The sequence below is a fragment of the Pseudopipra pipra genome, chromosome 7 (assembly GCF_036250125.1).
Source record: "Pseudopipra pipra isolate bDixPip1 chromosome 7, bDixPip1.hap1, whole genome shotgun sequence".
Lineage (NCBI taxonomy): Eukaryota > Metazoa > Chordata > Aves > Passeriformes > Pipridae > Pseudopipra > Pseudopipra pipra.
The window spans coordinates 34,615,431-34,642,765 of NC_087555.1; the positions used below are offsets into that span (position 1 = coordinate 34,615,431).

At 40.2% G+C, this 27,335-nt stretch overlaps 1 protein-coding gene across 1 annotated transcript in view; it reads right to left on the minus strand.

Annotated features, from left to right (window-relative positions):
• LOC135417444 (von Willebrand factor D and EGF domain-containing protein-like) overlaps positions 1–27,335 on the minus strand; it is a 177,783-nt gene that overhangs the window by 128,671 nt on the left and 21,777 nt on the right. Inside the window, exons 2-3 of the mRNA XM_064661620.1 lie at positions 11,333–11,517; positions 1,703–1,931 (exon numbers count right to left, since the gene is read on the minus strand). Of these exons, the coding sequence (XP_064517690.1) occupies positions 1,703–1,931; positions 11,333–11,517 (414 nt within the window). The remainder of the gene's footprint in view (positions 1–1,702; positions 1,932–11,332; positions 11,518–27,335) is intronic.

Genomic DNA, 27,335 nt, shown 5'->3' on the forward strand with positions numbered 1-27,335 from the left:
GTGGCTCACACCATGACTTTCTGCAGGAAATTCTCCCAGAAGGACAGAGTTAGGTGATCAGCTCATGGGAGGATGTGAGCAGAATTGCAAGCACAAATGCTGCTTTTCCCAGCTGTGTCCTTTCTGACGAGTTGTGAAGCTTTAAATTCATTTTGTTTTGCAGGTCAGGAGCGCTGACCAGTGTCCTGCTCCCGAGCCTCCAGCAGAAGGGGCTGGGGAATTGACCCCCGCACGGAGCCGTGACGATGCCAGCTGGACCCGGCTCTGGGCCTGCATGAGGCTCCTGTGGTGCAAAGTTTACAGCTGAATTTAAGACACTGAGGTAACCCCCCCAGTAAAAAATTTTGGGTACTTTCCATGCAATGCATAATACTGCAAGAACATCCTAATTACAAGAAAAGGCTCGGGAGGACTGGCCCTCACTGAAATGTTGAGGAAAAAGGTGAAAGTTTCAACAGCAGTGGTAAGGAAAAGGCAGCAATTCGCTGGTTTGGGATAGATGGGAAGGGATAAATTTTCTTTTATGAAGAACACAGGCAGATTTACCTCACTAAACAGGTATGAATCAACAGAAAGGACAAAATTAACCACCCAAAAGGTACTGGCAAAAAAATTCTTTGAAGAAGGGTTGTGGAAATCTTATCGTTTATAAAAAAGCTAAGCTTAAACTGAAAAATGACTCTTTTCAGTTAAAAAGTAATTTCTGAGAAAGAATCAGTTTCATTTATTTTAATGGATTTTTTTTTATTTCAAATAGTGAATTAATCTCATATTCTTTGAGCCTTTCTTCCTTCCTCTTCTTCATGTGGGAATGTTAAAATATTGATAAAGATAAGAAAATAGTTATCTTTCTCTTTAAAAGTTATTTAAGCTTGGATTTTGCCTGATTGAAAGCTGATAACTCTAGTTTCTCAATGTGTCATATCTCTGTCCAAAACACTGAAAGGAAAGTATAAAGGTAATTTATTTCAGTTTTAGAAAGAAGTGTCTTTTCTGATGAAATCTATATGCACCTGAACATGCTCTAAAGTTCAGAAGGTTTAACTGAATGAGCAATTCCTTTCTGCTTTTCCTTTGTTTCCTAGCTACCGAACAGGGGATGCACCTCTTGTAGTAGGCTGAAAATTATTTCTGATGAAAACAATTATATAAATGTCATGAAAAAGATGTTATCAGTTTGTGGGGTTTTGGTGGGGTTTTTTGTTGGTTTGTTTTTGTGTTTGTTTTTTTTTTTCCTGTTTTTGTTTTTTTTTTACTTACAGAGTTTCAGAATTATCTGTTATCTTTTTTTTTTTTTTTTTTTGAGGGGGGTGGTACTAGATTATTAAAGATAAGAACAGACCTTAGAGACAGTATCCTGGATACAGTGCTTCACTACAGCTGAGATGTTCCCACTCTCTAGCTTTGCAACTTCAAGCCAAAGTGGAGCCAAAGACAGCAGGAAAGGTTACATGTGAGCTGTAACCAAGCAAAGAGCACTTCAGTAATACACACCAGATTACATTTTGTACTGGTAATAAGAGCTATTCTTCAGGAACACCTTGGACTGCCACTGATTTATTTCCTACACGGTCTGCATCTTACCGGGAGTGACGCTTGACTCACAAGGTCACCGAGACATGCACTGCAGCACCAGGACCTTTGAACACCCAGCCTGAGAGGCATAAGTAATCTTATTGATAAATACCTCACCAGCCCTCACCTTCTGCACAGTAGCCCATGCATCCTTGAGTGGGCTGCAGGAGGTACACAAAGAATTCCCCGCAGTTCCTGACGGCGACAGGTATCCGAAACAAGCAGCAGTCCCTGGTGCCCCCAAAGAGGACCTGCCAGGTGGCACAGGCCGTGAGCCTCTTGCTCTCTCCAGGAACTGGCAGGGATTCAGACTTCAGTGACAGCCACACCGGAGCTTGTGTCCCACATTTGTTCATCTGAGGATGCACACAAAAGAAACCATTTGGAGCAAGTGCCGTAAGACTCCATGGAGAATCACTAAAACCCAAGAACTTGAGTGTGGTGAAACTGGAGGGTCAGAGAAAAGGATGTGTAGGTGGGGATGAAAATGTCTTGCTCAGTTTAGAGAGGTGACTTTATACAGATAAAACTCTCAAACACAATAACTGGATTTCAAAGTATTTTCCTCTGGTTTTGGTTGGTTTGTATGAAAAAGATGAAAGCATATAAAAAGGTCAGATCCTTTCCCTGGGGAGAACCTTTGGGTCACATCAGCTGGCTGGACACATCCATGCTTCACCTGTGGCAGAGGAAAGCAAAGGCTGACAGAGCATGAGGGACAAGAAGGTGTTAGGACCATCCTGAAGCAGCAGGTGATGCTCAGAGCATCACACCTCATCACCTGCCTACAAAACAGCTACAGTTTCAGCTGCCATGGTCCTGGCAGCTCCTGCCCTACCCTTCCAGCAGGTATTAGACACATCTTTGGGGCCTAAACCTCTAACTCATTCTCGAGGAGAGACAAATATGCAGGATGTACAAAACACATGTGCAGCATATGCACGACAATAATTTATCTTTTTTGTTTTTATTTTCAGGCTTTTATCTATTACCAAATTCCCTGAATACCCTGAACACAGGAAGTCCCAAAGCAGAAGGGGTTGGTCCTAAGTGGTTTAAGACTGATTTCCCTCTCCTAACTTACAGAGGGATGTTCAGGCATCTCAAATCTGAGCTGCCCTCTGTACCTGCGCTTCTCACTGACTAAAGGAACATGATTCTCCAAGGCTGTCTTTAATTTAAGTACCTCAGTGAGGAGATTAGGTATAATCAGAGCCTTATTAAATATACAAAGCCAATTACAATGGTGACTCGTTATTCTGCATCATTACCTAGCATTTGCCAATATGCAAAGCACAGAGGTGTTTGAGCTAAAGTTCAAAAATTATTACCAAATACTGACAATAATTTAAGTCTCAGACATCAGTCCTATTCAGCAGAGTGTGACTGCTGCATTCATTTTGCACTTCTTCAACCAGAGATAGTGAACCATCTCTACCAGTCTGAACTGGGGAACAACTTCCTCCCAGTGTGAATGTTTGGCTATAAATCACACTGAAAAAAAACCCCAAAACAACCCCACTGTTTTTTCCTGTTGGTCCAGGTTTGCTGCTTCACTTTTAAGATCAAAAGTTGTTTGTGACAGCAGAGGAAGCACTGAAAGTTAAAGGATAAATTTATTGAGTCATGCACCAGTGGCCTTCTGCAGTTTGAATTGTATCTGGGAGTCACATGAGCCAGAAAGCAGGGTCAGGGGACTGGGGGTGCACACCCACAAAAGGAAGGGTATTTGAAGAAAATCAAGCTTATGGCATGACATGGTCTGATTTCCATTTGGATCTAATTATTTTCAGGCTTCTAAAACCAAAGACTCCAGGGAGACACCACTGAAATTGCCCAAAGTTTTTTTCCCCCTGAGATGTGGCAGCAGTCAAGCAGAGGGGCTGACCCTGCCCTCCTGTTTGGTGTCCTGGTGCTCTTGCAGAAGGCACCAGAGCTCACACAATGCAGCTGGTCCCTGGGGAGGAGCAGCGTGCTGTCATTGTGCTAACAAAGGAGAAGAGGGGATCGACATGAAAATGCTTTTAGGTGGAATTATAGGGCAACCCCTTCCCTTTCTTTCTTTAAAAGTCGCTTTGTGTGTAACTTTTTAAGAGATTTGTTCTATTTATTTATTTACAGCTTTAAGGGACTCAGGTGTTCTCTGAGCTGGGAAATATACAGATGACAGGAATTTGTTGCATACTGATGAACTTTTGACCTAGAGTGTGAGATCTGGTGAAGTAGCATGTTTCCAAAGCACATTTATGAGCATACACTTGTACTGAAAGGACCCAGGAGAATGAAAAAAAACCGATATCCAGTGGAGATGTATGGGAGCAGACAGAAGGATGGGAACTAGTGCTCTGTGGTCTCTGCTTCATGCTCTTCTTGATGAGATATTTACACCTGGAATTTCCTCTGACACAAGGAAACTGAAAACTGCAGTGTCTCTGCGTGTATGAGTAAAGATTGCTGGATTGGAACATTATTTTTGAAATTACACTAAAATGCAGGTATTAGCTAGTGCACCCTGATGGTGTTTTGAACCACACAAGACAGGGAAAGATAAGAGTTGTGGGTAGCAGAACAGCAGGGAGGAGTGAGTGCTGGAGCTCAATAGGTGTGTGCAAGCTCACAGACCCTTGAAGAAAATGATCTGGAAAGGAGACACAGGAGACTCCACCCATCCCTCCCATGGCACTCCTCTGCTCCCACTGATCCCATGGCTGCACTGGAACTCACTGTCAGAGGAGGAGGAGGAGAAGGGATGCTGGCATCACACTTGCCATGACAAGCGTTCCCAGTGCTCCTAACATCCCTGCAAAAGGCTATTGCCACCATCTACTGATATTTGGCTGCTGAATAGTGATTTTCATCATTTTGAGGTGACTCGATCTCCTGAAACTATTTGTGTGTCAAGACACATTTGCACCTGTGTCTCAGCAAACTGAAAAAATACTCTTAGGATTTTCTGTAACAGACCTTTTGCTGCTGAAAATAAGCTATTGTGTCCATCTGATGCTGCTTTTACCAATGTCACTGGAGCCAACATGTCAGTGCTGATCCATTGTGAGTGTGACTGTTGGGCTGCCTCTGACCAGTGCAGAAACAGGCAGTGCCTCAGTTTCTCTGGTTGCTGCCTGACCTTGGGCAAATAAATCACTTACTCTCTGTGTACCTCGCTTCCTTATCTCTCAACCAGAGGTGGAGGTGGCTGAGATGGTAACAGCACTTCCCTGCCTTGAAGCAGTGCTGAGAAGATAATTCATTAGTGAGATACCCACCTATCTGCTGTGCTGTGGGCCATATAGATAAATAGACAGATGTGAGTTCGTTCTGGCTGTGAAAAAAGACAAAAAGCATTCCAAACATAAAAGTGGGTCTGTATCCCTTGTTAACGCAGAGAGGAAAAAAAATAAAATGCTGAAATAAGAGGAGGGTGATTTTCTCCCTCTGTATTTATCCTTGCCACAAGTCTGTGAGCCATTTCAGTGCTTGAGAAAGTATGGATTAACATCACTGACGTCAGCCCCAGCACTGTGTGCAGGCTTCCTGATAACCCCCCACTGGCATCTCCGGCACCCTGGATTTGTCCTGGCAAATCCTGCACTGAAATCGCATGAGCCAGACAGTTCCTTGTGTAATGTGCACAAATTACAAGCAATAACCAACCCTTCTGACGGATTTTGCACCCAGGAAAAGTCAGACTGTGAGACAGAAAGTTATTGTAACAAGCTATAATGCAGTATTACAGGCTGGCCAAGGAGGAATTTTGTTATAGATCAGGTATTTCTGTTTTCCTGGCAGCTCTGTGGCATACATGAATTTATTTTCTTCTACAAGCTGCATGCTTTCCGTCTGAGTCAGGCAAGTTGCCCCACACAAGCTGAAAGGATTTGCTGCATGAGACCTCTGTGAATTAGAAGACAGTTATAAAAACAAAGTCTAGGAGAAGAGGTTTCAAAGAGCCAAAATTTTTGAGTCCCAGCTGTGGTATAATTAGCATTAAATTTTGTAGCTGTCATAGGGCAAAGTAACCAGAAAATTAAATATAGAGGTAACAAATGATTGGCATTTAGGATAGAGCATTTATCTGCAATACCTACAGCTACTGATGCTCTAAGGATGTTGTAAAGCTGTGGGAGTCTCACACCATAATTCAGCAGCATTTCCAAAAGGAAGAGGAATTACACAGCTGCCTTCACAGAGGAGCAAACTCCACAAGTTTAGGCATCCAGTGACACAGCTTGCACAAATAACTTCTCTAACACAAAAGGGAGATTTTAGGCTGTTGCCAAGTTTCTTTAGTATCCTTGCATACTTTATCCAACTATTGTTAAGTGGCGTTTTTAATCTTCAAAGCATTTTGTAAACCTTACCTAATTAATCTTCACAACACCTCTATGTGGCAGGTAAGCATTCATTAAGTATTTTTGATTCATAATTAGTCACCAGCTAATCATTTAAATACTCCAATTTAGCAAACCTAAATAAAAAAAAATAAATAAAATTTGTTCCCTCTACCAAAACAAGGAGACAAACCATTATTGTTTAATCCAATGATGTCTCCTTCCATTAGGTTGGAGTTGGGAGTATCAACAAGTTTGATTGATTGAACACTACAGTTCTTCATAATTGCACAAAGAAATCAAGCTTGATTGTTCTTGTCACTTGGGTATTGCTGAAATTATGCTGTTAAAAATAAGTAGCACCATATGTGAGAAATGCATTGTTTCAGTTGGATGGAGATGGAAGGCTTTTTGGTGTGCTGCTGGTTGGCAGTTAAAGCACTGTGATTTTGCATCTGTTATCCACTCAGAACTTTACTTTGCCTTATTTTTTTTTTAATTTCTTTGTAGCAAGTTAAAGTAAATAAAATCTTTTATTTCAATCTGAGCCCGAACTCCACAGTTTACGTCAGGAATATCTGTAGTAGCAATTAAACTGGTGCCTGTCTTGTGTTTTCTTTTAAGCACATGCCTCTGAACAATAGAGGCTGTAATTGTAATTTCTACAGAAGGCTTTTTGTATGTCTGAAAAACAAACAAGGAAAACAAAGCCTCTTCATACCTACCATTATGATTTGGAATATTCACATATATGTGTGAGAAAGAGAATTACGGATGAAATAATACCTTGAAAGTGTCACTTTCTTTTAAATTCGTAGAACAATTGCAAAGCAAAGTAGGGTTGGATCCAGAGCAAAGCAAAAATTGAAACAAAATGCTAAATTAATAGTATGCAGCTGAGATATTGTGTTTTTATTGTGAATATAAAATGCTCTACAACAGGTTAAAGAGGAGGGAATTAAACTGAGTATGGGAAAAATAAACCTTCTCCTTCTCCAGAGGCTGAAATATTAAGCATCATAGGCAGGTTAGATTTGGAGAGCTTTAACATGACCTTGTTTTATACACCAAAGATTAGCATTTAAACCTATGTTTCAGCCTAGTACATATATATAAAAGTAAATTTGTATTGTTGAAAATGCAACTGTTGAGAAAACGCCAGCCCTTACTGCATAACATGTCCTTCTGGTTACACTTATACAGTGGTACATGTATTTAGAGCATATAAAGATTTGGAGATGGTTTTGCTGATTTAGAGGATCAAATTTCTGAAGAAGGGTGTTGAAGTAATATTGATACACCATCTTAGGCAGGTATTACTGGGCATTTCCCAAACAAAGCGTTGTAGCCATTACTAACCTGTAGGAAAGCTTGTTACAGAAGTGTGTATGCCAAAAATTACAGTCACAGGACTGGCTCATGGGGGAGAAATTACTGTAAAGTGTTATACAACCCCTATCTGAAACCAGAAGCCCCTGAACCAAGGGTTGCTGGGGATTGTTAATGTGCAAAGGTGAAATTATCCTCCCATTCCTGCAGTTCCCTCTAGAAAAACACATTCAGCTGCTGGTGAGGACAAGCACCTGGGACCAGTGGACCTCCATGGTAAGGCAAGAGGTGACTGAAGGCTTCTGCCATGCCTGTCAACAGGACTGCAGGAAATGGAGTCAACCAAAGGACTGCCTTAAGACTGGGAGGAAACCAAGAGTAGAGCAATGACTGCTCTGAGAGGTTGAACTTGAGCTGACAGGACCTGGTGCTGTGCCTGAATGTTTTTGCCACCCCAGCAGTGGGTGTGCAGTGATTTTTGTTAACGTTGACTTAACATTTGCATTCATCTCCCCACTCAAGAAATATGGTACCAGGAATCCTCTGTTTCGTGTTTGATAGTGGCAGTTGTTCCAGTAGTGATCCTGTTTTTAATCCCTTTCTTTTTAGCTTATTATTTTCTGTGTGCAACTGACTACTCAAAGCTGAAAATATGAGCTTTGTTTGAGAAGGAATGAAGCCGACTCGTGTGTGTGGTATCAAGAGTATCATTGCTGGCTCCAGAATCAATTAGTCTTTGCATAATCAAGTTCTTAACTGATATTTTTCTGTAAAATTGCAGAGTATGACTCATGCTTTTTTACCCCCATGTAAATGAGGGGAAGGAGTGCATTTGCAGCCCTGTTTCTGGCTTTGTTGTGAGTGTGGTGTGGCATTTGCTTTACAGGCAGCAGCATGCACTGCTCTGCTGTAATCCACAGATTGATCTTTTATCTGACTGTGGAGCAGATTTTCAATAACACTGGTGTGTTATGTTCTGTCACACTTCCTTTTAGTGTTTATGTACACATGGGGCTTGCCCATATGTACATGTATACAGATGTATGCATATAAACTGTATAATTTTAATTCAGAAGCTGGAATTTCTGTAATTGATGTGTGTTTTTCCCATATTGGCTGTTAAATACTCCTCTGTATTTTTAATAGATTCTCTGTTGAGCTTTAATTTTTCTATCACTATTGTTCTTCCTCTGAAGATCATTTTACTACTAGGTATGGCCATGCCTGTGCATTCTTTCTTGCTACTTAGAACACTGCCTTAATCTTAGTAAAAGCTTCCCTATGCTTTCTTCCTTTAATGTTTTTGCCTTTCACAGAGAACTGGGCAGTTCTTGAAGAACAAACTGTTGTTTGTGGTCTGTAGGCAGCAACCTCAATACCTGGGGATCCAAAATTTACAAGTTTGTGTTGCTTTTCTACTAGGATATGGTTTTAGATGGGGAAGTGGCTGTGGCCAAGAGAGCATGCCCAGGATCTGGTAATTGCTGTGCCTCTGTTGGGAGAACAGGAGGAAAGATGAGGAAGAAATAGAGGGAGGAAGGTCAGGATCATTCGTTACCCTCCCCACCCCCCCGAGAAATTCAGCAAGCAAAGCCTAAGTTGGAAAGCTGTTTCAATCAAAACCATTATGCCACTGGAGGAATAAGTTTACGTAGAGCAGTTGGATTCAAGGGGTAGAGAGTTCAAGAATACAATTAACATTTTCAGTTGCTTTGACACAGAAGCTTTTGGGTTTTTCTTCTGTCTTTTTCCCCTTTGTTTTCCACTTTTTTATTAAATTAGTACATGAGAAGCAGCTCCTTAATAGCTGTTACTCGTTTTTCATTGTGAAGTTTGCTGTGGCTCTCAGCTGTGACAAGGTTGTAGTCTGGGGCTCTCACATCTTTATATGACCTGGTTCTCCTCTCTGTTGAATATAATGCTTCCTATGGCTATGAAACTACATGCTGACAGGGCCATATTTTTATTGTGGAGGGTTTTTTATGGCAAGATTCAGAACACAGGCATTGAGAGCCTGTCTGGAGGAGTCAGCTACCCATGCCCAGGACACACAGCCTGTTCTGAGTGCTCACCTCCCTTGTGTACCCCCAGCAGGTGCCACTTGTCCTTCTGCAACTCTCTGCCACACTGGGCAGGACGTCTAAATTTCCATTAGGATTTAAATCCCTTCTAAGCTCAATTGGGAGACAAGAGCCTTTACCTACTAACACTTTGAATTAAGAAGTTAATCTTATCCGCTGATAAGCAGCTAATTGTATCGGGCCAGTATCAACAGGGTATCACCAGGCATATATTTTACAAGATGCTGGGGTAATGTACTTTTTAATTCTCCACCCACATTGTCAGGCTTTATGTGGTCTCTTTTCTCTTCTATCTGTTCAGGGCTTTGTCTTTGACTTGTTTAATTAAAATCAGCTCACTCCAGCCAGACTGGAATGTCCAATAATAACAGCTTATTAAGGAGTGAAAGCTGTGCAGTTATTAATTTAAATTATTTTGTTCCAGAGGTTTTGCTCAAATTAAATGGAAAACCAAATTAAACAATGATTTAATTAAGTGGAAGAGATAGAATGTAGAGGCAGATTTAGCAGGTGAAGATCTAAAAGAAGCATATTCTTCCAGTTGTGACATCTAACAGATGTAATCCTTCATCAGCATGGCAAAGCAGAGATTTACTGTCATTCAGAGGATAATGAAGAAACCAATGGCAAGCATTATGTTACAAGATAAGAAACTAAACTAATGAATATAGCTCCACAAACTTGAATAAAAAACTCCAGAGAAGAGGTTAAAAGAAACAAAGCATGTATTGTTGAAAAGAAATCTGATACAGTCAAGCATTGCCACAAGCTCAAAATTTCTGAAATAAAATGACAAATTAAATAATATTATAGAACATATATAGACTTATAGAGCAATTTGTAAAAATATACTTCATAATGTGTTGGTATATGCAAGGATGACCTGCCATGAAATTAATATTTCAATAGTAATCCTGCCAATTTATTCATGTTAATTAGATTTATGGTCTGTGTATGGAGCAAGTTAGAAATCCCACAGAAATAACAGCTCTCTCTTAACATTTCATTAAATGTTAGATTATTAAGATATACTTCTCTTGTGATGAGCTCACAGGTCCATTTTGAATGGATATAAATCATATTTTGATAATTTTGAGAGGTTTCTCCAGCTTGGGTAATTTTGAGAGGTTTCTCCAGCTTGGGTAGCATTACCTGATACCAAATCTCCTGGCACTCTAGTTTGAATATTTAATTTCTAAAGTAATTTACGGTAATTAGTTTATTATTTTGAGAATAATGTTGTTTAACTATGTATTGAAATTATTCTAACCTCCTGCAGCTGAGCTATCTGAGGTGGCAATGACTTTAGCTGGGGGCTCAAGTTGATCTGGAAACAACGATTGCAAGTTAAATGTTATTGTCATACGGATTAAACACACCAATAATTATCTTATTGGTTTGTCCCTTTTAGAGAGTAGTCTTATGTGGTGGAGGGGTTTTGGCTCTGGAAAGCCATTAGCATACTTCTGAGACTAAAGAATACAAGAAATGGTAATAGCAGAAAGAGACTCAAATTTAGCTTTTCCTTCTGTATCACTACAGCTCTCTTTAAATCACCTTTTCTGATTTTTCCCTTCTGATTCTGTAAGAAGAACATATTCCTGACTCACAATAAATTATGTGGGGAAAGAGCCAGGTCACAGAATCCATTCTTAAAGCAATAGAATTCCTTGGAAAAAATACAACTTCCAGTGGCATATGTGGATTAATAAATATCTCCCTTTAGATTTGGTAAACACATGGTTTTATATTTGAATATTTCCAAGTGCACAGAGGTCCTAGTCTCTGACTTGGATGTGACAGTGCTACTATTGCTGTTGATTTTATTGTTGTGGTTGTTGCTGTCGCTGTTATCATTGTCATTATTATCATTTTTATCATTATTAGAGTGGTTGTCCCACTACCACTCACTCATTGCAGTCTACTGGTTATGAAAGTATGGAGATGGATAGAGCAGAAAACTCCACCAAAGGGTTTATTCGAGTTCCCCAGGGTTAGTGCTCAGGTTTTACTGACTTCGATGCACCTGGTTGGCATCTCTGCGGGCCTGCCGTGGATCAGGAAGCGGTACCATGCTGGTGGCAGGGAGTGGTCACACACCAGGTCCTCAACTGCTGTTCTCTGCAGCTCCAGGGAGTCAAACCTGGTGCTCCGGTAGGGATTGCGGAGGATCCGGTGTCCTTCTGGTGAGCACTCGGGAGCTGGACAGGGCAATGATTAAACAAGTTAAATCAACTGGGTACTGTTAATAGATGCTTAAAGAGGGCTGTGTCCTTTTATGTTTAGATGCAGTTCAGGATTGGGCTAATTTTCGAGGCAAACACCAGGAAAAGATCAAATTTGGAATTAAATATGTAGAATTGTAAGGTTGGTAACATAAAGATATTGGTTGTCTAAATTTTCATCGTATCTGAATCAAGACCAGAAACCTTATCCTTTTAACATGATTTCAGCCTACTTTTAGTGATTAACAGAGTCACTCCCCCTCAGAAATTAAGTAATGTTTTGAGGTTCCAAAGCCCTGTGACCTTTGAAAATACATGCAGGTTTAATTTTAATTTAATTTTTAATTTAGTTTACTATATGCATGAGCATTTTAAACATGGTATAAATTGATGGTCAAGCATAAAGGTGCACTTCACATACTTTTAAATATGCTTTTAGAAGAATCAGAACAAGAAATGCTAAAAGGGGGGAAATAAATGATGTTAAAACAACGGTACAGAGTTTTTAGAAATCAGCTCAATTAGGCCTGCAAATATTCAAGCTACAGGTAAGACTCACTTGAAGCATAAAGCCAAATACATCAGAGCTTCTGTGTGTGCACCTCAAAGTGTGAATCAAACCTGCTGCCCTTTGGTATGTGTTTGTTTACTCACTTGCCCTGTTTATTTTCATACAACTCTTGATTTTTCTACAGAATATTTGGTTCTTTACTTATCACTTAATAAAAAGAAGCCTTGCAATTATTCTTTTAGAAGTTCAAAGAGCTGATCGTGTAGAAAAAAGGGTCTTTTCTTGGTTATCTGAGACATTTCTTGATGAGGCCAAGCCCGTTTTCACTGTGTCAGCAGTGATAGAGGGTCACAGGAGCAGACCGAGGTGGAGCTGCTCTGCATCAGCAACAGAAGGCTCAGCTAATTTCTTGCTGCAGTAATCTTTAATTGCTAATGATGATGAAAGAGGCAGAGGCCACGTTGCAGGAATTGCACAACCTGGCAGTGAGCAAAACCCCCTTTTCGTTGTAAAAGGGGCTTATTTATGTGACAGCATTGACAGAGAATAAGACCCCTCCCCATAACATAATTTTTCAAATGTCACTTTTCAGATTGTGACTCTGCTTTAATATTACGCCAGTGGCACTCTGAAACACATTTATCATTTTTATTTTATTGACAAGATACTCAGAAGGTCAAAGTCAATCCATTTATGGAACTATTTTTAAAGATTATTTTGATTGTGCCAAAGGCAAGGCAATGGTATACAAGACAAATGGGGACAAAATGTAGCGTAACGGAGCCTTTATTGCAATTTTCAGGGAACTAAACTGTCAAAGCCATTGCAATTCCAATGCAAAATTCAGCTGAATTAATACAATTGCCTTTTTAAATAAAAAAGAAGCGCCCTAAGCTTTTCTTTTCCACAGGTAAGAGCCATTTTAGAGAGGGAACACTGGGAAATATTGCTACTCTAATTAAATCTGGGATCTGATTCCCTTTCTCAGAAGTCCTTTCTGGGGACCACATGGAGACTGTCCTTTGCTAATTCCAACCCAAGGGAAGAAGTGACATTTCAGCAGAGCAACTATTTTACACAAATGAAAAGTTTACCCATATTTAAAAACCCTTAAAAAAATGCAGACCCTTGCTGACCCCTTCAATATCACTCAGTGCTTTGGGAGTGTTAATGGGAACAGAATCTTGGCTCATGATGCCTTTTTCTTGCCTGAATTAGCTTCTTTCTGAACAAAAGACAAAGGAGTCTGAAAGCAAACAGCTCTTTGTATAGCATTGCCACAGGAATCCTGCAAAAACATTGTAATATAATTAATTGCATTCGCTTTCTCAATAATAATAATAATATCAAATAGTGCCTTTAAATGTAATTAATAGCCTTCTGCTCAATACGTATTAGTTATAATTCAAATTCACAGCACATGTTATGGTCTTACCAGTGATTAACTGCTCTGTCTAAACAATGCAAATATATTAGACTCTGACACACAGATAATTATTTTTCATCCTTTGCACAGTTTTGTTTGCAGTTGTTCAGAAAACACTGTTTCTCGTATTAACTGAACATTGCACATAGGACTGGCAAGGGGCAGGGAGGGACTTGGAGGAGTACACAGGACAGGCATGCAAGGTCCCTAAGGAGAGGGGTGGTCACCCCTTAAATTTAACAGAAGCTGGGACTAGAGCCATGTGTTCACTCCCTAAGGAATATACGTATGAAGCCCTGGCTCAAGCAGCCACCACCTCTAAAGGCCCATTTTACCCTCTATTAGCTGTCAGAGTGTGTTTATATACCTGTGATTGGGTTTAGTTATGCTTGGAGGCTGTCATCCAAGAGGCAGCAAGGCAAATTGATCCACTGTCAGCTCCCTTGGAGTCAGCCTGACGGATTTTGCTCCCTCCCTGATGCAGATCAGACCGGAGCACATGGAGCTGATGGCGTTGCAAAAGCTCACCCAGGTTTTGCAGAAAGCCATGAGCAAAACGACCCCCCAATTACCGAGTTTTCCTTGTTAAGCCCTGCTTATTATGGCCCTATGACAGAAAGATTGTAAACTCTAACATGCAAATTGCAGGCCAAGGTACAAGTTAATTACCACTGGCTTTCCCGCAGAAATAAATGAATCGCTGTAATCAGACTACATTATAAAAATGTTATTTCAAAACAACAAGAGGACACAGCTGAGCCCTTTTGGTTGCTCACCTGAGAGATGCCCACCTGTATGGTGGCTGCAGCTTCACTAATCAGAGGAAGCCTTCCTGTTCATTTTTAATTCACAGCAAAGTCAGGTACAGATGTCAAAGCTTGTGTACAGTGATGAAGTGCTCAGTACCCCAATCATCCCCCCTGTTTTGGGGAAGAATAAAAGTCCACATTCATGTCTCGTATGGAGTCACTGCTACTCTGTGATATGCAGACAAGGTTGTCTTTGAAAGGAAATATTTATTTCTTTATGTAAGAGAAACTTAGAAGTTTAATTTAATCCAGCTCTGCCCCTATAATTGTATTAAAAAGACTTATGAAACAAATGATGGCTTTTCAGGGAAGTGGTCATGATGACCATTCATGTTTCCTTCAGGAAGGAATTAAACTGTGCAGTGAGATTTTGTGGCTCTCAGTCCAGAGCTGTTGGAATTAAATGCTGGGTGGTAGCTGGTGCTTTAGTCTCCTGCTAAGAGCTGCTTCTTCAACCACCACCACCCTCAATAAAGGCAAGGAACTGTTGCTCAGACAAAAGGATGTTTTGCTTTACTAGACTTAAAAGCTTATTTCTTTTTAAAATATAACAATTTTGCAGTGGCAACTTGTGGCAGAGAGACACTGCGTAGCTCTTTTCTGACACAAAAAGCAAACAAATAATAATACCTGTTGTAGCTGCTAAGTGAAAATGGCATCTGAGTAGCTCTGGTGACATGATAAAGCAAGTCCTGTGGGGAAAAGCCTGTCTTCACTGAAGCCCTAAGGAATCTTGCTGTTAATGCCTGGAGGTTGAGATTCACACAAAGTTAATGTGTGGGAAAGGAGGGGCTGCCTATGGGCTTGCTGAGAAGGTGAGAGCCTCCTGCAGAAGGCAGAAGCATCCAGAAATACCCAAAGGAAAATGAGCAGGAAGTGAATGTCTGAACTCTTGCTTCCCACTGAAACACTGCTCTGGGCATGGGGTTTGGCTCTCAGCTAAAGGAGACATTAATGTGACCACAGCTGGAAGAGGATATATGTGTTCTGGTTCTGGGAGCAGCAGCCTGGAAGCCCACTCTTGGTGTGGTGATCAATATTATATGAGATGGCACTGAGGCTCCATCAGCGACCAGCCAAACAAGAATGCAGAAAGGTGTTTTTAGGGCATTGCTCTGGGATGCCCCCAGCACAGACCCACACATTTAACACCTTAAGCATCTGCTGGCTGCAGCTTATTTCAAGCAGGTTGGTAACTGGATGGTCTGGAAGCAGCTGAGCCACCCGTACAATTCTTGGGCAGAGGTGTTCGTGGAAAAGATGCTGTTGTGGGAGCACCAGGCATTTGCTGAAAATCTGTCCACCCTGGCTGATGCTCATGGCCATGGGAGGAAGCATCAGAAATATCAGGGAGAAAGCCAGGAAAATTGGAGTGGCAGGCTGAAAAATTGAAAGGAAATAATTTGCTAGACCTTTGCTTTTGTTTCTACAGGCAGGTGATAGAGCTTTACCTGTCACTTTTGCTCCCAGTAAATATCAGTGGCTTATGTGGAAGAAGGTTTAAGAAGCTGTGAGATTTTGTTTGTTTGCTTTGAATAGCAGCTGCAAATCAAATAATATCAATAGGTGATGGCAGCTAGAGAACCCTGAAAGAAATATAGTCCACAAACCTGAGGTGCATGTTTGCTTTGGGCAAAGTGGTGCCAGCCGCACAATATATCTAAAGGGCATTCTAAAGCCTTGTGAAATAACTGGCAGATCAAAAAATAATTTTTGTGTGGAGAGTGAATGAAAATACAGTGACAGATCCAGGTAAAACTAACCAGCAGCACCATTTGGAGAAGGGATGTAATTATTCTGTGATGAGGAAAGCTGGGTTACCAAACCCAGATTTCTTTCTTGCCATCACCTCCCATATCATGGGAACCCACCTGGAGGTTTCCCCTAAAACTGCAGTGAGGACTGGGAAGTGGGGCTGCCTAACAGCTTTCACATGGCTTTGCTCTAAGGCAGAGCAGGGAGGTGCTGGGGAGATTGTAAGTATGAGATTTGACAATATACATGTAGGTATATGTCAGTATGTATATCTGTATATTAGTATATATATACGTTTCAAATGATGTATAAGAGTACTCGTATTTTTGACATTTGTATGACATACAGTGAATTTTTGAAGTCCCTCCCTCCCTGGCAGATTTTCAGATTTCCGCTTTTTGTTTCTTACAATCCATAGTAGAATAAACTGTTTCCCGGAGTGTTTGACTGTCTCTTCACAGGAAAATTATGGAAGATTTTCATCTGGAAAAATCAGTCCGAAATGCTGAGGCTGTTAAACCATAACTCCAATTAATTGCAGACAAAGGATGTGTTTGCTTTACTTTCTTTCTGCTTTAGAGACAGAGGGAAACCTTTTAATCTCCAGCTACTGCCATGCCCAGGGGCTGCATTTCACTGATGCAGCAGAGCTCAGGTGAAAGCTCCTGAAGCTTTCAACGTGTCAGTGCCATCACTTCTCCATAATATGATTCACCATCCATTGAAGTAGAGTTTGGGTAGAAAAGGAAAGCAGATGTTGAGAAAGAGAAATTCTTTCCAAGGTCTTAATGGATATGTTCAAAACAACAGTAGAAGCCAATGATCTGACAGCATTTAAAAATTCCTTTTGGTGGATGCAAGTTCCAGCTGAACAATTATTTATTAATAGACAAGGCACTTGTAGCTAAGGAATACCTGACAGTTTATTAAAGACAAAAGTTGCTGCCTTATTTCACCAATACTTACTAAGACTTTAATGCAATTATTCTGCCTGCTGATGACAGAAAATTTATTCCTAGCAATATTTAGAAGCAGAAATTTTTTGTGAATATGACAGTGATCACTAAATTAAGATACTTGAACCATGCATGCTCCTCTGGTAGATAAAACATAATAATTTTATAAAAAACACCTTGATAGTTAATAAATAAAACTATTTTCAGAGAATTCAGAAGCAGAAGAACCTCCTACTGAACTGAAATGATAAGAAAGCCCATTGTATAAATGCCACATACTCATAATAGCCAGGTCTTGAACAAGTCATAAAACATTCATAAGGTAAAATTGATAGAGATAAATAAACCATTGTGCAAAATGAATGTAATTATAGAAAAATTGACCCAGGAAGAGGCTTTAGCACCTGCTGAAAAGAATAAGACATATTTGAGACATGTTATTTGTACTGAATAACAGACAGAATTGAGAAGAAGGAAAACCAAGCCAAGTAGGAACATGGTTTTCCAGGATTCTGCTGCTTAAGACTTCCCCTTAGAAGTTTTTAAAAATAAACCCCTTCTTGTAACCCAAGGATCTCAACACGCAATTAAAGACTCTCTAACGTGTATGTTTTACAGAGTAAGCACACTTCTTTCAAGGCAGGCTTTAGACTGTTCCACTCTTGGATTCCACTGTGTTTGGAAACAAAACACAACCTGTATACATCCTTCTGCAGTGCCTGAGTGTGGTCCAAGCACCAATGACAGTGGCAATGATATGGGAAGAGATCCCTTTCCCTATTCCATCAGACCCAAGGATGCTCTATGCTACATGTTTGATATTTTATATTTATGGTATATGGAACTGAAACTCTTACTAAAGTTTTCTCCCATCAGGCAGAATTAGTTAGTTTGTTGCTTAATTCTTAGGGAATTCTGTTCTTCTGCACAAAGATAACAGCACTTTCCCTGATGGAAAGCACAGTTGAAAAAAACCCTCCTACAATCTGAAGGTGTTGTCTTTATGATGCATCTGAATTTCATTTGTCTAGGAACAAGGTCACTTATCATCTTGGTCTTCTATGAAGTAAAGAAATGTACTATTGACAAATCAAAGGCCAACATTCAGTGCCAGAGCAAACATATATTTATTCATGCTTGTATCTCTTATCTTGGCTTGCATTTCTATTTTTAACTTGTGGTTTAGAAATGAGGAATTGATTATGTGAGACTTTTTGTCTAGTCTTTGTATCCCCTGAATACTTTGCAGAATAATAAGCTGCATATAGCTCATACAAGAAGATGCAGAGACAGGTAGACAAGCATTTTGCATGGGGCCAGAAGAGGTGACAAGAGGGGCTGAAAAAATAGGTGACAATAAGGGGTCCCTGAGAGAAGTGTGAGCAAAGCCTAAGGAACTTCTAGGCAGCTTACTGTGGAGTTTGGAACACTGTCACAGGAGATGGGATGGAAAGCACTTTCTTCAGTTCTCCATAAATAGAAAGGATGAAGGCACTGAGTGTTTATTTTCAGGGACAAGGCCTGTGTGGCCAACTGATGTGAATGATCCAAGAAGTTTCCAGCAGGACTGTTGTCCTTTAAAATGTTTCAGTCTCCAGGATTCACTATCTGGCACCTCTCATCAATGTGAAAATTGTTCACAAATACTGTGGTGGACACAAGAGGGACAGCACACATCATATGGATAAAAAGCAATCGGCAGTTTTACAGGACAGGTGAATTTGGTAGATACCCTGCTTTGTGAAATACAGACTCATCTATTGAATGTACCACTTAGAAAAAGCAACAAAGCCAAATTGTGTCAATAGTTCTATTATATTTTACCAAGTCTCCTCCTTGCTCATTCTGGCTCAGCCTTACAGCCCAGCAGGCTGAGAATCTGAATATAGAAATCACTTACTATTTCTGTGTCAGAACAGAATTAAAAACCTCATAAATTTCCTCAAGTTATCTCTGAGTTAATGATGATTCCTTTAAGGACTTCTGAGCAATCAATAAAAAGAAAATTATAATTATTGTTATTGATTGATCTGTTTTGCTCTCATCCCTCAGAATGAAAAAGTGAAACCAAATGAAAAGGATCTTTCTTACCTCTCTAATCTCAGTTGTGCATACAGTCACAAATGTACCTTTACTAAATAGCAGCAGCAAAAAACCCCTCACATATTTTGATTTTAGAACTCACTGGACTCTATTCAAATGGAAATTTGATTTCCATGCCTTACCCCTCTGAGAGCTGGAGCTGTTTCTATACCTCAACCATGACACGGGCTAATTACAATTTGCGAGCCACACATTTTTCCAGACTGCTCCCATGGCTAATGCTGAATTTTGGCTACATTTTCCTCCACTTCTTCGATGTAATTCTGTGTATGGATGACATTATGTTGGGGAAAGTGTCACCACGAACTCGCTGTCAGTGCATCCAGGATGCAGCAGAGACTGGAGAACAGCTAAGGGGACTGACTGTGAGCAGCTTAGCGCTGCCAAATGCCAGATCTGTTTGCGTGTGTCCTGGGTGTGATTTAGTTCCTAATGTATTCAGGGTGACGAGGCAATTTTTCCTGCTATTGTTTTGCTATTATTCATGGCTATTATTCATTCCATTCACTGGCACAACAGTGGTTTCGGCAGCCGCACACTCTTCACGTGTTTATAATGGGCTTTTCTGTCAGGGGTTTGACATTTAGGATGAATGGTTGGGTTTGCTCTTGCCTTTGGAGTAAGGCTTTATTCATTACTGCTCTGCAGTAATGCACATGGACACGCTCCACTTCCCAGTTACTCCACAAAACTGCAAGGATCTCGCCACCTTCCTACTAAAATTTAGGTCTTCTTTGACCCTGTCCTTCATCCTCTCATAGCCTGTGCACCCTTTGAAACTTGGACAGAGTTGATACAAAACAGGCCGAGGCTCATAACAGCTCCTGCTGTGGTTGCAAAAACCTCTTCTCATGCATTATAGCACTTTGGATGGATTTAAAAAATATTGAAATAAAAGGTCATGAGCTAGAAATAGCCGGCAGCCTGCCTGGCCAGTGTGATAAGATAAAGCTGTGTACTCCCAACCGTGGAAGTGCGACATTAAGCCTAATAGATTTCTAAAATCCAAATTTATCAGCAATCCTCACTGTTTGTTTCTTCAAAATTCGAAAGACATGGTTTCTGTACATATAGTCATAATATCTTCAAATTTAAAATGCATCATTTTCTTTCCCCTATAGAAACGGGATGGTTCCAGTTCCAGCCAGCAGTTTCCCTCAGCTACGATAATATTCCAGGGGAATCTGGTTGTGTGTCTAGCACCTGATAGAGATCTGTTGAAGCCTATTTATGCCATGTAAGAACAAGACTTTCAGTTCTTCTATACAAAACCTTCAGATAAATGCATTTGCTATTTTTATTTAGTGGAATTTAGCTCCCAACTCACTGTTCTAACAGGCAGTTATTTTCCTTTTTGTTTAGGGTTGTCTCTGCTTTGGTTGCTCCACAGATCTCTGGTTATTTACCAGTAGTAGTGGAAGCATCCATAAAAATAGCAAAGATTCAGGAACGTCTAAGGCCATCAGTTATAAGCTGCTTTTTGACGTAAAACAAAATTCAGCTCAGCTGGTATCAGCTAAGTCTTCATAATATTTACAGCTGCTATCTGCACAACCTTTGAGGATGTAATTACTGTTATAAGAAAAAACATCTCCATAATTATATGTGTAAAGCAAAATGCCTTTCTGTGACCATCCAGCTAAAGCTGCAGGTACAGATATGCATGTTCACAGGGAACACAGGGGATTAGGAAGGCACAGGAATAAACAGGAGACAATTGTTGCTGCATATGGTGCATATTATAGGCAGATGTGTTTTGATCAGGATCAGCCGTGCAGAAGGTAAACCAACAGATTTTTTTCTCATTTACACTGAATTAACTTTAATCACAGTGTAGGTTTGTATGTTTTAAAGCTTCTGATTGCTTAAAAAATGTGCTGGGGAGATGTGTGTCCTCAGAAGGTCTTCTGAGACAGAAATAAGCTCTGTCCCTCAGTGGCTAGTCAGGCTGTGGGAGGGCTTCCCATACAGGGATGGGTTGGGATGGGATGGGGATTTCCTCCACCACGATCGACGTGGTGCCAATGCTTTTTACAGGAGGTGCAGCACTGACACTTTCTAGTTCTTTAGAAAAAAAAGTAAAAGAAAATCAGATTTGCAGATGGAGTATTTTTCAATGGGAACCACTCTCCTTAGACACTGGTAGCGCAGTACAGTTTCCTCTCACCAGATGAGATGAATCCTAGAAATTTTTTATTTCCATAGAGCCATTTCCATGCTGAGCTTTCAATTCTACTTTTCCAACTCCTTCTTGCCTGACAACAGTGAGAGTACACTTTTAGATTATAAAATAAAGTTGTACCATTTCATGAAAAACATGGTTTAAAAAATAACATTACTGAAGGAGGAAGCAACCAGATCTTAATGCTTTTGTTAGGGAATAATTCAACAGAAAATGTTATCTGTGCATCCCCATTCATAGGTAAAACAAGGTGATTATAGGCAGACGTACTATTTCAGGCTTTCTTCCATCTTTCTGTTATCAAAACCAGACTCAATTTTGCATTCTTAGTTGGTAATTGGCTAACAACGGTAATTTTCATCTTAGGAAAATAGACTAGAAACCAGTATTCAAAAAAACCCTACAGTATGACAACTGATCAATTCTTCATTAGACTTGATACGTTCAGTTTATAACAGTCATTTCATTTGTAATTTGAGCTAAGAAAAAACAATCGGCAAAAATCTAGTCAAGCAATTTCAGATTGGAAAGCCATAACAGAAATTAGTGCACAAAGAAACAGCAGGCAATCAATTTATCATTTGCTACTTTATTATTTAGCAATTTGCAGTCATTGATGAGTTGCTTTTGAAACTTGTAAAATTTGATTAGGAGAAACCTGGTGAATGTCAGGCTTTGGTCACTTCTGTGTTGTGTTTTATGAGTTGTTTTATGACAAAAGGACATAACCTCAAGCTGTGCCAGGGGAGGTTCAGGTTGGACATAGGAAAAATTTATTCACTGAAAGAGTTGTTAAGCAGTGGAATGGACTGCCCAGGGAGGTGGTGGAGTCACCATAGCTGGAGGTGTCCAGCAATTGACTGGACGTGGTACTCAGTGCCGCGGTCTAGTTGACAAGATGGTGATTGGTCAAAGTTTGGACTTGATGATTTTGGAGAACTTTTCCTATCTTAATGATTCTGTGATTCTGTGATTCTATTCTAGGAGTTGTTTAGAGAACAGAGGATTTGTAGAGGTAGATCTGTCTGGCATCTGCCAAGCACACTAATAGCTAAAATTTAGCATGGAAGCCTGGCAGCTCTATTTCTGGTTTTTGGGGTTTTTTTTGTTTGTTTGTTTTTCCCCACTGTTAACCCAGTTCAGAGAAGATTTAGTTACCACTAAAACTTCAAATGTCACTTTAAAAGACACCCTGTGGACCTACATCTCCAAATAGAGCATGAGTCACTGTGGTCCCATGTGCAAGAGTGACTATTGCCTCTTTTAGAGTACCCACTGTGTGGGTGGAATAGTATAGAAATGTAATGATGTTTTTAACCCCATGGTTTGGATAACATGTCTATCAGCCCATTAATAAAAAGATGTTTGCCTGTGATAGACTGAGAAGTGGTGGTGCCACAAGCTGCTGTGCCACACCTGTTCACATTATTCATAAGTGACCTCAAGAGCACTTTGTCTTTTTTATCCCCCATAATTTTCATCTTTCTGCATTTGGAAATGAGGATCACATTAACCTTTTTTAGTCTTGATGTTGAATTGAGTTGTATAAATATTGTTTGCAAGCAGTGGATATGCTCGGAGAGGCACTGGATGTCTTTGGAGCACAGTCCACAGAATAGACCCAGCAAAAGAATAACAAAAAGCAAAAAAAACAAGTGAGAGGAGGGGGGTGACTAGAGGGCATCATCTGCTGGGGTTGAGCCTCCTGGGCAGGTTTGGAGCTGGCTGATTCTCCCTGACTTGAAACCACAACTTCCATGTGCTGGGGCAATGGCCTGAGCACTTGGCTGTTCCATGGCAGATTCCCTCCCACTGAAAACACACTCTTTTTGTACTTTTGTTAACTATTCACCATAAATAAGAACATGCCAACTTTACCAGCTTCCAATGATGTTTTCCTTCCTTTAATTTTTCTTTACACTGATGCATATTCAATTCTGTTTTATACAATGCATGACTTCATCAAGAAAACCTACAGATCTGATGCCAAAATGTTCTGCTCCTCTACCTGAGGAGTAGAAACCAGGGAATGAGATAGTAAAACCAGTTTCTTTGCCCAAGCTCTGTTTATTAGCTGCAATGAGATGGAAAATATTTATTTTTTTTTTTTTCTCAGATCTAAAATTTCCGTTGGAAGCACTTAGCTGTGGGAGAGGGTTCCGCAGATGAGATTTCTGAAGTGGGTGAGATAGACTCAAAGTCTCAGAAGGACAAGGTTTACCTGCTGTCCCTGCTCCAGTCTCACTGAGGGAATTCAGGCATCTCCCTGCTCAGCCTCCTGGTTGTGGTGCTGCTGCCCTCCTACCTGTCTGGTCCTCATGTTGTGCAGCAAAGGAAATTGCTCCTCATGGGCTATAAAACCTGAACTGCTTTGGTTAAGGCATTTTTTTGGTTTAGAGATGGGCCAGGTACTTTATTCTGCACTACAATATGGGTAAATGTCCTTACTGGAGTCTCACTCTCACCCCATGTTATTTAAACAAACTTACCCTTTTGGCAATTCTACAATGATCTCTCAATTCTCTCAATGATCCTTTGGGGTCCCTTCCGAGTCAGGATATTTTAGGACTTTTTTTAGCCAATATATACTTTCAAACATGGTGTGAAAGAAAAGCCAGGGTCCAAATTTACTGTGAAGATTTTTGCTAGCTATTCTTTAGCCTCTCATTCCTCCTCTGTCATGCCACTGTAAAATTGTAGGCTAAAGTCAAGTTTCCTCTCATCCTTTCTATAATTTGCTAAAGGAGTACACTCAAAACTAGGTTATTTCTTATAGAACATGTAGATTCAGCAGCACAGCTCAATATTAATAACAACTGAATGGCTAAATCCCTGCAAAGTGGGGTAAAAGTTTGCTCCTAGGGATCCAGCAAACACACTTAAACCACTGAATTATCTTAATTTTAAAATAGCCTTCCAGCAGCACCACAGGGCAGGATACACTTCGGGTTATTTTGCTGTATCTGGAATTTTGAGGTTATTCCAGAGACTTGCAGGCGCAATGAAAAGCAGAGTTGGACAAACATGTGAAGACTTGAGGTATAAAAGGATTAACAGATGCTAATGTTCTACATTTTTCTGCTGCAATAATATAAGTACAGACAGCACCCAGAGCAAAGCAGAAAGGAAAAGATTGCATGTAGGAGGGACAAAAAGACATGGCTATAATGCTGTGCTGCTGTAAATTTTGAAAAAGGCCACTGTTGAACAGATGTTACCGGCACATGGAAAATTTAGTAAGTAGATGATTTCCAATTTGATGGTCCAGTGAGGAAAAGTGACTCATTTCAGTCTAAAATGAAATCTTTCCATTTTTTCCAGAGAAATAGAATCTCTAAAATCACAAAGAATGATTGATAATATTGACATTCAGACTAAACTCCTCTTCAACCTAAAATTAAATATCTTGGAAACAGGAGGCATCGAGCCATTTCATTTGCAAAGACATCGAAAGAAAAAAATTTCAGCTTTCAGAAAAATATGCCTCTTTTTCTCTAGGCTAAATAGTTTGTCGGATTCCAAATGAAATATGGTGGATCTTGCTGATGTGGAGAAAAGTGTTGCCAATGCCATTTTAACCCTCTGTTAACCTGAAACATTCTCCCCAGGGTGCTCACTGCATTGGGTTTTCCCTGTCTCCACAGGCTTTAATTCACATGCACTGCTTTGTATGATGAGCTCTTACGTTTTATTCTTTTTATTCTGACCTTGGGACAGCCAAATCCAAAACAAAGTTCTCCTGCAAGACCCTCATCATGTTACAAGGTGGAAGTTGCATAGCTCTGACTGCTCTGGTGTCAGGAAAGTGATGTCTGCACATGGTATAAATGTACAGAAGAATGAAATGTGCCTTGGCATGGCACTCATCCCAACCCTGATTATCCAGTGTAAGGAGTACAAAGGCATGCTGGCATGAGCAGTGCTGAAAAGAGGGTCAGACTACTGGTTTTTTTTGATAATCCTTCTTATCTCTAAACTCTTCCTGCAGCATCTGCATGGGAAGATGAGCTGAGGAGACTGCTTCGGTCTCTTGACAGTCCTACAACAGAAGTATTTCCCTGCCCTCTACCTCAAGCAAGGATGTCTAATTCTGATTTATCTCCCATACTGTAATGTACAGCCACATAAACGAATGACTTCTCTAGATACTCTTCCAAAGCACTCTGTGTCCATGTCTCCTGCAATATTTTTCCATATTTCCTCAACAAGTCATAGTCTTCATCCATCCTGAGAGACAACTGCCCTTCCCACAATTTTGCACCCTTTTAGGCTGCAATTCTTCTTCTCCACAAAGCAAGTTTGTGTATGTTGCCAGCAAATCTGATCTGCCATTAGAGTCTCAGTCACTGATATGGATAATACATTGTAGGTCTGACTCAAGGTGGCCATCTGAACCAGTCAATTTCTGTATTTCTCTCAAACTAATTTCTTGATATTTGTTACTTATTCATTATGACTCCTTGACTACAGGGAGTACATCAAAGTTGAATATTTCTCTTTAATCAGGGACCAAAAACCATTATCACTCTGATCATAGGATTACAGCTTTCATATTTTCTTTTCAGACCTATTCTTGGAATGTGTCCCACTGTTTAAAATCCTCTTCTAAGATAGGAAAAATGACCTTTTCTCTTTCAAGGCAAAGTTTTTCTCAGGATAGTCCATAGACTTCATGGGTATATGCCAAGAATGACATAGATTTTTTTACAGATTGAATCTCATTTGCAACAGTAATTTGCAGTATTTTCAAATCCTTTCAAAATCCTTTCAAAGATTTCTTACAACACCAGGTTATTTTGACTGTGATTCCATGCAAAATGGCAGTCCAACTGTTTGGAAAAGGCTCTGCAAATAGATTTTAAGCTAAATGTCCTTTTCCATGAGAGTGGGACGTAAAAAATTGAGATGTGATCATATGTTTGTGCACACAATATATAAGGAAGAGTCTGTTCTTCAGCCCTTTTATAAGATAGCTCTATATGTATGTATAATAACTAAAACAAAAGTTGATGTTTTTCTGCCAGATCAAGCAGGATTTGAACCTGTTAACAATCAGTGTCAAGATTAAAGAGAATAAACAAACCAATTAATCACTTCTTCTGGCCCAAGTAAAATTGACACTACAGCTGAGTTATCCCCTCTTACACTGACAGGTGGAAAAAAATCCCAGTCTACAAGGCAAAACCTTGCTAGAAGGATAGAGACAGAAACACTGGGGAAAACAGACCGTCTGTCCCTGCTGTCCTGAGATCTAACCTGAGCCAGCAGCAAGGAACTACAGGACATTTGGGCAGTGCAATAGAAGGTCAAAGCAAATAGAGCAGGAAAGGACTGGGGAAGGTCATGTAATACACCTGCATTCAACAACACACACCATGGATTATACAGTCCTATTTGTCACACACGGGATAACATTTGTGAACTCTAGAGATGCTACAGTGGCTTGGTCTGCGTTCTTAGCAGAGTGCATTGCTTTGAAGCAGAACTTATCTCTCTGAGCAGCTCCCAGAAATTCCCTAAAAACTTTGCAAATTAATTTTCTCTAGGCCTCAGGTGCTGCCCTGGGGGAATATCTGCAGGTCCCTCTGAGGAGAGGGCTCCAGGCAGTCCCCTGTTGCTAACAAGGGGGGCTTGTTCACACCCTTGCTTATTTAGTGCTTGGCATGGATTTTACATGCTTGTTTTACTCTCTCCCTGCTAACAACTTGCCCCTGAGTATTTGGATTCAGTAGAAAGCAAATAGAGTGAGATACCATATGTTAATTCCAGTATGCTTTTTGGCTGATAAAAGTGAAAAGTATAAGCTCTTTGCAAGATTATTGCATATAAGTGGGCTAAGGCAATTGCATGGAGAAGTTAGCCAAGAAGTAGCTTCACCCATTAAGATTTTATCTAGATGATCCAATATTATGAGGAAAGGAAAAAAAAGTAGAAGGCTGGGTAGGAAGATGAAGCTACCTAAAAATCTGATCTCTGGTCACGCAGAGATTTTGAATGTTAAACTATTTAGTATGTCTAAGAGCTGCTTAGGCTATGGTGGTGCATCAGAACA